Source organism: Lepidochelys kempii, chromosome 16 (assembly GCF_965140285.1).
Source record: "Lepidochelys kempii isolate rLepKem1 chromosome 16, rLepKem1.hap1, whole genome shotgun sequence".
NCBI classification, from domain to species: domain Eukaryota; kingdom Metazoa; phylum Chordata; order Testudines; family Cheloniidae; genus Lepidochelys; species Lepidochelys kempii.
Window position 1 is genome coordinate 18,830,270 of NC_136395.1, and position 13,793 is coordinate 18,844,062.

Consider the following 13,793-nt stretch of genomic DNA (forward strand, 5'->3'; position numbering starts at 1 on the left):
CTATGGAAGTGTTCCAGGTAGGCAACAGGATTTCCCTTTTTAATCTGCAAAAGCCCCTTACAGATATTTTGCCTAGATTCAGACTGCACAAAGCTGGAGGTGGGGTTGGGAAGGAGAAGGGAGCCAGTTGGGTTCCTCAGATTCTCCCCAACCCACAGTGAAAGTTAATATAGTTTTCGGCTGTATTAAACATTCTGCATCCCTCCCTGAGTCAATTGTGGTGAGGGTAGGCCTGAAAGCGTGGCTGCTATAGAATCAGTATTCCCCATGGACAAGCAAGAAGTAGAGGACAGGAGGATCCACGGGTTTGATTCAAACACATGCCACAAGTATGAAGAATTCATAGTAAACTCTTTGAATTCAGACTCAGAGTTCTCTCTTGACCTCCCTTGCTGTTGCAAAGAGGAAAATTAGGAGTTTTTCATCTGTTCAGTTATTTTATCAGTCAAAACGTATATAAAAATAGAATTTTAGCATGAAGCCTGCAATGTTAAAAGGAAAACCTAGTTCTCTCCCCTGCAAATGTGAAGTGGAAGCAGAGCAGTTCTACCATTTGGGGGTGAAAGCAGCGTTCCCTCTAATTTTTTATTTCCATGTGCGGAATGAATTTTGTTATGTGCACCAATATAGACACATCACCTTCATATTGGTGCACATAACAAAATTCATGTGGTGGAGGTAGGCAGAGGTGTTAGAAGTGTGGGAGGGGGCTCAGGGCTGGGGCAGAGGGTTGGGGTGCAGGCTCTGGGGTGGGGCTCAGGAGTATGGGGATGCAGGCTGTCCCAGGGCTGCAGTGTGGAGAGAGGACTCCCCCCAACCCTCTCTCACCGCAGCTCGGGGCAGGGGGAGAGGCGCCTCTCCCCGGGTGCGGCAGCTCCGGCAGGCCTGGGCCGGGCCAGGCCAAGGGAGGGGCTCTTCTTCTCCAGCCACAGCAAGTCCGGGGCAGGTCCATGTTGGGGCGCCTCTCCCCCGGCCGCGGCAGGTCCACAATGGGACCAGCGGGGAGGGGCGCCTGTCCCCCGGCCAGTCCGCACTGGGGTCAGCAGGGAGGGGCACTCTTCCCCTGGCTGCAGCAGGTCCGCGCTGGAGCCAGCGGGGAGGGGGACCTTTTCCTGCACAGCCCTGAGCCTCTGCGCGGGGCTTAATAGGCAGCTGTGCGGCTTAGAGGGAACTTAGGGTGCAAGCACCCTCTTTGTAATGCTGTGAACTTCAGCCACTGGGTCGAAGCAGATTCTACACAGGAACTCTGCAACTGCTCCATGGGCTGGTCACGGAAAGTGGGTGTTAGAGATGGTAGGAAGAATTTATCCATTCCCCCATGTGCATTTCTCTAGTGCCCAGCCCATATACTCAAAGAGGAAGGATGTAACCATTCTAATTTGGGACTTGAGATCCATTTCAAATTTCCTGCTCCTGTCTGACCTTCCGCAAGTCACAGTTCTCTGTGCCTCGGCTTCCCATCAGTAAAATGGGGATATAGTATTCTTCTACGTCACAAGTGTGTTGTGATCATAAATGCATTAAAAAAGGTAAAGCACTCAGATGCTATAGTAAAATAGGGGCCATACACATATGTAAGACAGACTGATAAGAGCCTGGATTTAGGCCTCAGTGCACCACTCATATTAACCAGAGCACTTTATAGACCATATGCTAAAATGTAGTTTATGAGATTAAGAGCTGGGTTTGTTACAAAAGACTAAAGGGTTAAAGCAATACATTTGTTGAATTCAAAATCTGTTAATTCAAAATTGTAAGTAAACTCATCTGATTAGCGTTCTAGTCACAGCCTTGCAAACATTTCTGGTCTGTTCCCTTGTCAGGGGCCAAGTACCACACTCACTTAGACCCAGTGCAGCCCTGTCAATTGAGGGGTCAGAATTTGACCCTAGATGCTTTACAGTGGAATATTTCAGGCAGCAAATTCAATGCAGAGCCACGTTCACTCATTTAGACTTTCAATATTTGCAGACCATCTTTGGAAGTGAAGAGCTGAATGAATGCGTAAATGTAAAGCTCAGTTTCTTGCCTTTTAAAAACAATGAATGTGACTAGCCGCTTGCTACCTTATCCAAACCTATATGCTTCACCCAATAATATATGAGATGGCATGATTGATACCAGCCATAGATACCACTGATGTTCCATGGTAAGAAGCATGACAAAAATGATTAAATAAATAACTCATGTACTTTACATACAGGACTCAGTGTAACCAAATTACTGGAGAAACTTTTAATAAACCATAAAAAAGTCTGTCTATTTTAAGCTACATGAGCTTCTAATTTAAAAGGTTTTCTGATTGGATTTTGTAATCAACCCATGAAGTTTCTCTTCAGGATTATGTTTTTAACAAATATGTCAATTTGCCTGTGATAGATCAGAACTGAGAAATCTAACCTTAAAACAATGAGGAACCAGAGAGGTCTTCTGCAAGGTGTATGTGTAGTGTGGAGTTTTTTTGTTTGTTTTTTGACGGGGGAATGTGGGGGTCTGAATATACCAACATGCAATTAGGTGTTAATAAATTAGATTCCCCTCTAATGCAGACATTTAGAATGCATGATACACAATTCAAAATTTATTTTTGCTTCATAAATCCCTCACTTTATATCCGTGTCACTCATTTCTCCAACGCAACTTTATACAGGAGTTTCACTATCATACAGTGTATTAAATCAGGCTGGGATTTTCAGAAGGCATAAAGGAGTTAGGGCATGGCTACACTTGCAGATGTAGAGCACTTTGAGTTAAACCCGCCTTCGGAGAGCACAGCAGGGAAAGCACTGCAGTCTGTCCACACTGACAGTTGCAAGTGCACTGCCGTGGCCACATTTGTGGCACTTGCAGCGGCATTGGGAGCAGTGCATTATGAGCAGCTATCCCACAGAGCACTTTGTCCCATTCTGGCGCTGTGCTTGTGGGAAGGGTGCGGGACATTCTGGGTCTTGTCCCAACGCCCCGTGATGTATCGGTTCGCATCCCAGCAATCCCTGTGCTTCCGTCAACATTTGGCGCCATCTTTCAACGTTTTTTGTACTGCGCGCTCTGTCTTCCTTTTCGGTCTGCGGGAATGGAGCCCGAACTGCTGAGGAGTATGCTGACGAGTCTCGCCAGGACATCACGTTTGGCAATCTTTATGATCCAAAGTGACAGCGAGGACTCTGACAATATCGACTCAAGTAACGCATATGACACGAGTTTACTTGTGGTATTCACAGACATGCTCACCACTGTGGAACGCCGCTTTTGGGCTCCGGAAACAAGCACTGAGTGGTGGGATCACATCGTCATGCAAGTCTGGGATGACGAGCATTGGCTGCAGAACTTTCAGATGAGAAAAGCCACTTCCGTGGGACTGTGTGAGAAGCTCGCCCCCATCCTGTGGCACAAGGACATGAGATTGAGAGCTGCCCTGATGGTGTAGAAGTGGGTGGCTATTGCAATCTGGAAGCTGGCAACTCCAGACAGCTACCGATCAGTTGCTAACCAGTTTGGAGTGGGAAAGTCTACCTTTGGAATCGTATTGATGCAAGTTTGCAGGGCCATTAATTGCATCCTGCTCAGAAGAACCGTGACTCTGGGTAACGTGCATGACATTGTGGATGGCTTTGCACAATCTTAAAGCAGTGTGGGGGACACTGAATGCTTTTTCTGTATTTTCTAAGTGATGTTAGTGCATCAGAATGGTCTTGATGGAACAGGAGAACCACAGGCAGCATCTGTGAGATTCTCCACCCTGTCCCACCAATGTACAGTACTCAAAGCCTCTGCAGAGGGACCTCAAGGGATGAGACAAAAGCTTGGTCTCCATGTCTGTCACTTGCTGGAGGATTCTCTGCTCCTTGAAGTCTTTAAACCATGATTTGAGGACTTCAATACCTCAGACATAGGTGAGAGGTTTTTCGCAGGAGTGGGTGGGTGAGATTCTGTGACCTGCGTTGTGCAGGAGGTCAGACTAGATGATCATAATGGTTGGTCCCTTCTGACCGTAATATCTATGAATCTATAAATGGGTTTCCCTAACTGCAGAGGGGCAACAGATGGCACACATATTCCAATTCTGGCACCAGCCCACCTAGCCTCCAAGTACGTTAATCGGAAGAGGTATTTCTCTATGGTTCTTCAGGCGCTTGTGGATCACCGTGATATAGACATTAACACAGGCTGGCCCAGAAAAGTGCATGACGCATGCATCTTTTGGAACACTGGCCTGTTCAGGAAGCTGCAAGCCGGGACTTTTTTCCCAGAGCAGAAGATCACCATAGGGGAAGTCGAAATGCCCACTGTGATCCTTGGAGATCCCACTTACCCTTTAATGCCGTGGCTCATGAAACCCTACACAGGGAGCCTTGACAGCAGCAAGGAGCAGTTCAACAACAGACTGAGCTGGTGCAGAATGACTGTAGTGTGGCACTCTCTGCATGGGAAGCTGGAACAGGCCAATGACCGCATCCCCGTGGTTATATCCGCATGCTATACCCTCCATAACATTTGTGAAGGGGAAGGTGAACGATTCACTCAGGCTCTATGAGTTCACTCATAGAACTCGGAGGTTCAACACCTGGAGGCTGAATTTGAACAGCCAGAGAGCAGGGCTATTAGACGGGCCCAGCGCAGGGCTGCAAGGATTAGGGATGCCTTGAGGGAGCAATTTGAGGCTGAAAGCCACCAGTAATGTCTGATGCCCTGCACGGGAATGAAGTGCAGTGGTTCCAATGTTCATAGGAATCTGTGTTTGCTACGCTGACTTGCAGTGCCTGTTTCTTTCCTGGGCTAAGGTATCTTTTACTTTATGCAATGATAAAGAAGGTTTTCAAAGCCAAAAAATCCATTTATTGAAAAGAAACACAACTGCTTGGGAAACAGAAAGGGCAAGGGGGTGGGGTGGGGAATGGTACAATCACAGATTTGCGTATGTCCTGTTATCATACTCAGCCTTCCTGTCTGGAGTGCTGTGCAATGAGTGCTACACTTCAGGATGGCTATATTGCATGGTGATGGGGGTTGAGTGCAGTGGGTAAGGGTCGTAGTTTTCAGGGCTCGGTGGTGAAGCTTCAGGTGTTGGAGGCAGCTGGTGGTGGTAAGAACCCGGATGTTGAGTTGGAGGTGACATGGGGGCACAAGGGAAAGAGTTCTGGGACAAGGGCTGCGAAGGGAAGGGGAGGCGGGGTGCAGTAGTGCTCCGCCTGCATGGCTACGAGCGCCTGCACAGAGTCCACTTGGCGCTCTGTTATGCTTATCAGCCGATCCGTGCTTTGCTGCCGGAGCACCGCACTTTTGTGCTGGCGCTCCTCATTCTGCTGGCGGAGCCTCCTTTCACTGTTCTGCCACTCCTGCACTTTTTGATTTTCATTACTTGAATGCTGCATTACTTCATGCAACATGTCTTCCTTGCTTCTACGTGGCCTCTTTCTGATTCTTTGGAGTCTTTCGGCCGGTGATAACATGGACGGCTGAGATCTCAAGGTTACATCTGTAAAGGCAAAATGCAACACTTAACAGAGGCAGCATTATTCACATCAGACAGAGCAATGATTTCCTCATACTTAAGGCCAAGCACAGTCTACAGAATAGCATAATTTGCCTGTCCCAAAGCGAGCTCACATAACCCACGGGAGCCCCAAAATGGCGAGTAAGCACAAGGTCAAGCGTGACTGATTGTTTCATGGCTGTACTGTCCTCTGGGTTTTCGCACCTTGGGGAGAGCCAACAGCGGCAGGGGGCCCCTATACTGAACACTGTCCCCACATTTTCCACAGGAGTTCGTCCTGGAAGATATCTCGCTGCTGAGGGTGACCTGGGAAGCAAGAGAGGGTCTTCTACTGCAATGCGGCTTCCGCCCTGGCCCATATGCAGCTTGCCTGTGTGCAGCAATGGTCCCCCCGCCCCACACGGCACAGTGGGGCAGACAAGTTAGCCTTATTGGGACAAGAACCACAGTGGCTCTCCCAAGAAACCTGCACAAGCACATTGCCCAAATTCTGGATGAGACCTTTGAAGAGATTACCATAATGTGAGAGAGCACATCAATGCCCTATTCTAGGCATGCATGCAGCCCTAACCCACTTCCTTCCCAAAATAAAAGCCACTTACTGGGAACCTCCTCTGGTGTTTGTCCTTCCCCAAGCACCGGCTGCTGCGACTGGCTACCTTCCTCCTGGCTTGAGAACAGCTCCTGGCTGCATGCATCTAGGGATGCTGGGGTGTCTTCCTCCGTCTCAGCACCCTTGCTCCCATTTTGCTCCTCCTCCTCCTGCCTTGTTGAACTGGGCTCTGAAGTGTCCATGGTGGTACTCGGAGTGCAGGTGGAGTCACCCGTTAGTTTCACATCCAGCTCTTCGTAGAAACGGCAGGTCACAGGGGCAGAACCGGAGCGGCTGTTTGCTTCACGGGCTTTGCGATAGGCATTCCGCAGCTCCTTCACTTTAACCCTGCACTGCAGTATGTCCGGGTCATGGCCCCTTTCCATCATGTCCCTTGATATCTGCCCGAAGGTATTGTAATTCCTATAGCTGGAGCGCAGCTGGGACTGGACAGCTTCCTCCCTCCAAACACTGATGACGTCCAGCACCTCGCCATTGCTCCATACTGGGGATTGCCTGGTGCATGGAGTCATGGTCACCTGGAAAGATTCGCTGAGAACACTCCACACCTGGCTGAGCAAACAGGAAGGGGATTTTCAAAATTCCCAGAGAATTTAAAGGTGACGGTTGGTCACCTGAGGGCAGGGCAGGGCAGGGCAGGGCAGTAGAGTTCAAAGTGATGACCAGAGTGGCTAGAACAGGCATTGTGGGACACTTCTGGAGTCTGATCAGAGTACACTATAGGACCAGGGTGTCCACACTGATGCCAGGGCGCTCCAGCGGGGGCACACAAAATGTTATTCCACTCACCGAGGTGGAGTACCAGGAGCGCTCTATGTGCCTTGCCAGTGTGGACGGGTAGTGACCTAGTGGACCTGGGGCTCCTTTAATGCGCTCTAACTCGCAAGTGTAGCCAAGCTCTTAGTTATCAGCTCCCCTTGAAAGTCAATGTGAGTTGGGTGACTAAGAGTATGTCTACACTACGAAATTAGGTCGAATTTATAGAAGTCGGTTTTGTAGAAAGCGTTTTTATACAGTCGACTGTGTGTGTCCCCACACAGATGCTCTAAGTGCATGTAGTTGGCAGAGTTTATCCACAGTACCGAGGCAACTGTCGACTTCCGGAGCGTTGCACTGTGGGTAGCTATCCCACAGTTCCCGCAGTCTCCGCCGCCCATTTGAATTCTGGATAGAAATCCCAGTGCCTGATGGGGCTAAAACATTGACACGGGTGGTTTTGGGTACATATCGTCAGGCTCCCCTTCCCTCCCTCCTTCCATGAAAGGAAGGACAGACAATCGTTTTGCGCCTTTTTTCTTGAGTTACCTGTGCAGATGCCATACCACAGCAAGCATGGAGCCCACTCAGCTAACCATCACCTTATGTCTCCTGGGTGCTGGCAGATGCGGTACTGCATTGCTACATAGCAGCAGTTTATTGCCTTTTGGCAGCAGCCGGTGCAGTATGATTGGTGGCCGTCGTCGACGTAGTCCTGGGTGCTCTTTTAGCTGACCTCAATGAGGTCAAGGGCGCCTCGGCAAACATGGGAGTGACTCAGAAAGGTCATTTCCCTTTTAAGTTTCATATCATGACGATTCAGTCCTACCGGCAGTGCACTGTCTTTTAATCAGCAGCCAGCAGAAGATGATGGCCAGCAATCATACTGCTTCTGCCGGGCACCCAGAATCAGCAATCATACCGTCTTCTGCCGGGCACCCAGGAGAGGACGATGGCTAGCGGTCGTACAGTCTGCTGCCAGCAAGATGTATAACAATAGATGAAATGGACCAAAACAAGAAATAGACCAGATATGTTTTGTATTCATTTTCTCCTCCCTCCGTGAAATCAACGGCCTGCTAAACCCAGTTTTGAGTTCTATCCTTGAGGGGGCCATTCTGTTTCTCACAAAGCCACCCCCTCTGTTGATTTTAATTCTCTGTAAGCCAACCCTATAAGCCATGTCATCAGTCACCCCTCCCTCTGTCAGGGCAATGGCAGACAATTGTTCCGCGCCTTTTTTCTGTGCAGATGCCATACCACGGCAAGCATGGAGCCCGCTCAGATCACTTTGGCAATTAGGAGCACATTAAAGCACACGCATTATCCAGCAGTATATGCAGCACCAGAACCTGGCAAAGCGAAACCGGGCAAGTAGGCGACATCAGCGCGGTGACAAGAGTGATGAGGACATGGACACAGACTTCTCTCAAAGCATGGGCCCTGGCAATGTGGGCATCTTGGTGCTAATGGAGCAGGTTCATGGAACGCCAATTCTGGGCTCGGGAAACAAGTACAGACTGGAGGGACCGGACGAGTTGCATCCGAGAGTGCTAAAGGAATTGGCGGCTGTGATTGCAGAGCCATTGGCCATTATCTTTGAAAACTCGTGGCGAACAGGGGAAGTCCCAGATGACTGGAAAAAGGCTAATGTAGTGCCAATCTTTAAAAAAGGGAAGAAGGAGGATCCTGGGAGCTACAGGCCAGTCAGCCTCACCTCAGTCCCCGGAAAAATCATGGAGCAGGTTGTCAAAGAATCAATCTTGAAGCACTTACATGAGAGGAAAGTGATCAGGAACAGTCAGCATGGATTCACCAAGGGAAGGTCATGCCTGACTAATCTAATCGCCTTCTATGATGAGATTACTGGTTCTGTGGATGAAGGGAAAGCAGTGGATGTATTGTTTCTTGACTTTAGCAAAGCTTTTGACACTGTCTCCCACAGTATTCTTGTCAGCAAGTTAAAGAAGTATGGGCTGAATGAATGCACTATAAGGTGGGTAGAAAGTTGGCTAGATTGTCGGGCTCAATGGGTAGTGATCAATGGCTCCATGTCTAGTTGGCAGCCGGTGTCAAGTGGAGTGCCCCAGGGGTCGGTCCTGGGGCTGGTTTTGTTCAATATCTTCATAAATGATCTGGAGGATGGTATGGATTGCACTCTCAGCAAATCTGTGGATGATACTAAACTAGGAGGAGTGGTAGATACGCTGGAGGGCAGGGATAGGATACAGAGGGACCTAGACAAATTGGAGGATTGGGCCAAAAGAAATCTGATGAGGTTCAATAAGGATAAGTGCAAGGTCCTGCACTTAGGACGGAAGAACCCAATGCACCGCTACAGACTAGGGACCAAATGGCTAGGCAGCAGTTCTGCGGAAAAGGACCTAGGGGTGACAGTGGACGAGAAGCTGGATATGAGTCAGCAGTGTGCCCTTGTTGCCAAGAAGGCCAATGGCATTTTGAGATGTATAAGTAGGGGCACAGCGAGTAGATCGAGGGACGTGATCGTTCCCCTCTATTCGACATTGGTGAGGCCTCATCTGGAGTATTGTGTCCAGTTTTGGGCCCCACGCTACAAGAAGGATGTGGATAAATTGGAGAAAGTCCAGCGAAGGGCAACAAAAATGATTAGGGGTCTGGAACACATGACTTATAAGGAGAGGCTGAGGGAACTGGGATTGTTTAGTCTGCAGAAGAGAAGAATGAGGGGAGATTTGATAGCTGCTTTCAACTACCTGAGAGGTGGTTCCAGAGAGGATGGTTCTAGACTATTCTCAGTGGTAGAAGAGGACAGGACAAGGAGTAATGGTCTCAAGTTGCAGTGGGGGAGGTTTAGGTTGGATATTGGAAAAAAATTTTCACTAAGAGGGTGGTGAAACACTGGAATGCGTTACCTAGGGAGGTGGTAGAATCTCCTTCCTTAGAAGTTTTTAAGGTCAGGCTTGACAAAGCCCTGGCTGGGATGATTTAATTGGGGATTGGTCCTGCTTTGAGCAGGGGGTTGGACTAGATGACCTCCTGAGGTCCCTTCCAACCCTGATATTCTATGATATCCTATGATAGTGTTGCAGGTCTGGGACGATTCCCAGTGGCTGCGAAACTTTTGCATGCGTAAGGGCACATTCATGGAACTTTGTGACTTGCTTTCCCCTGCCCTGAGGTGCAAGAATACCAAGATGAGAGCAGCCCTCACAGTTGAAAAGCGAGTGGCAATACCCTGTGGAAGCTTGCAACACCAGACAGCTACCCGTCAGTTGGGAATCAATTTGGAGTGGGCAAATCTACTGCAGGGGCTGCTGTGATGCAAGTAGCCAACGCAATCAAAGATCTGCTGATATCAAGGGTAGTGACCCTGGGAAATGTGCAGGTCATAGTGGATGGCTTTGCTGCAATAGGATTCCCTAACTGTGGTGGGGCCATAGACGGAACCCATATCCCTATCTTGGCACCGGAGCACCAAGCCGGCGAGTACATAAACCGCAAGGGGTACTTTTCAATAGTGCTGCAAGCACTGGTGGATCACAAGGGACGTTTCACCAACATCAACGTGGGATGGCCGGGAAAGGTACATGACGCTCGCATCTTCAGGAACTCTGGTCTGTTTCAAAAGCTGCAGGAAGGGATTTTATTCCCAGACCAGAAAATAACCATTGGGGATGTTGAAATGCCTACAGTTATCCTTGGGGACCCAGCCTATCCCTTAATGCCATGGCTCATGAAGCCGTACACAGGCAGCCTGGACAGTAGTCAGGAGCTGTTCAACTACAAGCTGAGCAAGTGCAGAATGGTGGTAGAATGTGCATTTGGACGTTTAAAGGCGCGCTGGCGCAGTTTACTGACTCGGTTAGACCTCGGTGAAACCAATATTCCCACTGTTATTACTGCTTGCTGTGCGCTCCACAATATCTGTGACAATAAGGGGGAGACATTTATGGCGGGGTGGGAGGTTGAGGCAAATCGCCTGGCTGCTGGTTACGCACAGCCAGACACCAGGGCGGTTAGAAGAGCACAGGAGGGCGCGGTGCGCATCACAGAAGCTTTGAAAACCAGTTTCATGACTGTCCAGGCTACGGTGTGAAAATTCTGTTTGTTTCTCCTTGATGAACAATGGGTACATTCCCCCTTGATGAACAATGGGTACATTCCCCCTTGATGAACAATGGGTACATTCCCCCTTGATGAACAATGGGTACACTCTTTCACAGTAAACCTTGCTGTTAACATTACATACATAGCACATGTGTTTTCGTTCCAAGGTCGCATTTTGCCTCCCCCCAGCGCGTGGCTAGCCCCTCCACCCTGCCCGTGGCTAACAGCGGAGAACATTTCTGTTCAGCTACAGGCAAACAGCCCAGCAGGAACAGGCACCTCTGAATGTCCCCTTAAGAAAAGCACCCTATTTCAACCAGGTAACCACTCTCCTGAGGATAACACAGAGAGATAAAGAACGGATGTTGTTTGAATGCCAGCAAACATACACTGCAATGCTTTGTTCTACAATGATTCCTGAGTACGTGCTACTGGCCTGGAGTGGTAAAGTGTCCTACCATGGTGGATGGAATAAGGCTGCCCTCCTCAGAAACCTTTTGCTAAGGCTTTGGGAGTACATCCAGAAGAGCTGCGAATGCCAGGGCAAATTGATCATTAAACATGCTTGCTTTTAAACAATGTATAGTATTTTTAAAGGTACACTCACCAGAGGTCCCTTCTCTGCCTGGCGGGTCCAGGAGGCAGCCTTGGGTGGGTTCGGGGGGTACTGGCTCCAGGTCCAGGGTGAGAAACAGTTCCTGGCTGTCGGGAAAACCGATTTCTCCACCTGTTTGCTGTGAGCTATCTAAAACCTCATCATCATCTTCCTCGTCCCCAAAACCTGCTTCTGTGTTGCCTCCATCTCCATTGAAGGAGTCAAACAACACAGCTGGGGTAGTGGTGGCTGAACCCCCTAAAATGGCATGCAGCTCATCACAGAAGCGGCATGTTTGGGGCTCTGACCCGGAGCGGCCGTTCGCCTCTCTGGTTTTCTGGTAGGCTTGCCTCAGCTCCTTAAGTTTCACGCAGCACTGCTTTGGGTTCCTGTTATGGCCTCCATCCTTAATGCCCTGGGAGATTTTGACAAATGTTTTGGCATTTCGAAGACTGGAAAGTAGTTCTGATCACACTGATTCCTCTCCCCATACAGCAATCAGATCCCGTACCTCCTGTTCGGTCCATGCTGGAGCTCTTTTGCGATTCTGGGATTCCATCATGGTCACCTCTACTGATGAGCTCTGCATGGTCACCTCTACTGATGAGCTCTGCATGGTCACTTGCAGCTTGCCAAACAGGAAATTGAAATTCAAAAGTCCGTGGGCCTTTTCCTGTCTACCTGGCCATTGCATCTGAGTTGAGAGTGCTGTCCAGAGCAGTCACAATGGAGCACTCTTGGATAGCTCCCGGAGGCCAATACCGTCTAATTGCATCCACAGTACCCCAAATTTGACCTGGCAAGGCCGATATGAGCGCTAATCCCCTTGTTGGGGGTGGAGTAAGGAAATCTATTTTAAGAGCCCTTTAAGTTGAAAAAAGCGCTTCGTCGTGCGGACGGGTGCAGGGTTAAATTGATTTAACGCTGCTAAATTCGGCCTCAACTCTTAGTGTAGACCAGGGCTAAGTCCCTCAAATTGCTTTGAAAAGCATCAAAGAATAAAAAACACTTACTGGCAGAAGATTACTTCTGGCATTTATACATCTGAGTTTGTTTCATTTTAAAAAATGGGATTTGGTAAGGAAAATGGTCTACCATGCCATTTACGCCTGGGCTTGCCAAGTACAGCTCACAAACTTATGCAAAGTAACTTCGAAACTGAAAAAAAAGAAGTTGTTTGGCCATTTTCCCACTCTTGTGGTCAAGTTTCTTCTCACCTGATGTTCTGCCCCTACATCACAAGAAACCAGTTTGCAGTCACAGCAGAGGTCAGAGAAGACTTAATGTGGTAATACAGCTTTTCTGACACTCAGGTCCCCATCTCCCTCCCCTCTTTCCCTCCCTCACGTGCCAAACAGCTGTAGTACAGCTAAAGCATGTGGAGAGGAAAAGAGAATGTCAGAAAAAATTCCGCTAAATATAACAAAAAAAAAAAATCAAAGCTAGAATCTAAACAGAGTTCTGCCCCTATAAGTATATTTCTATACCGTCTCTACATTACCTTCAGCATTTTCAGAAAAAGAAAAAGAAATGAAAATATTAAACTGCATTATTACTTCAAGATCCAATGGAATTACATCACGGAAGAATTAGGTGACTCAATATATAAATCCAACATTTAAAAAACTTAAACATAAATGAAAAGCTAGTTCAACTGACTAATTAAAAAAGAAACTGGTGTTCGTAAAGTAAGTTAACAGAAAAAATATATTTTCTGAACACTAAACTAAAATGGAAAATGATAGCTATATTCTTTTAGGTAGGAGACCATAATGCTAAGACTTTCAAAAGTGTCTAGTGACTTTGGGTTCCTCAATTTCTGAGTGCCCAATTTGAAACACCTTATGATTTTCAGTGTGGGGGCACTCACTACTTTCTGAGAATCAGGCCCTGCTAAGGTACCAAGAAATAGAGCACCCAAACATAAAGCATGCAAATCACCAGTCACTTTTGAAAATCCTGGCCTACTTGTTTTTGTAAAGCAGTTTTTCCTATACAATTATATTCCATATTTCAACTCTTTTTGTATTGCAAATGCCACCTGCTCCTGTTGCTACCCCACAGACAGGTAACTGAAAGGGAGATATTTTTTCTGGACACACACAGTGACATTTCTAGAATGGCAAATAGACCTATATACGGCTAAAAAGCACTGAAAGTGTTGTGGCAATGCATATGGGGGCTTTCGCCTTCCTCTGAAGCATGGGTCACGGGTCACTTGCAGGTTTAAACTAGTGTAAATGGTG

The 13,793-nt window shown here is 48.1% G+C and overlaps 2 protein-coding genes across 3 annotated transcripts in view; both read right to left on the reverse strand.

The window, feature by feature from the left end:
* The window catches only part of MED27 (mediator complex subunit 27), a 180,086-nt gene that overhangs the window by 71,666 nt on the left and 94,627 nt on the right, over positions 1-13,793 (reverse strand). The window lies entirely within an intron of this gene.
* LOC140899391 (uncharacterized) lies at positions 4,725-8,798 on the reverse strand. The gene is made up of 2 exons (XM_073314819.2): positions 6,097-8,798; positions 4,725-5,476 (listed from the first exon to the last, which is right to left on the reverse strand). The coding sequence occupies exons 1-2, from the start codon at positions 6,617-6,619 to the stop codon at positions 5,058-5,060; spliced, it is 942 nt and encodes a 313-aa protein (XP_073170920.2). The 5' UTR covers positions 6,620-8,798; the 3' UTR covers positions 4,725-5,057.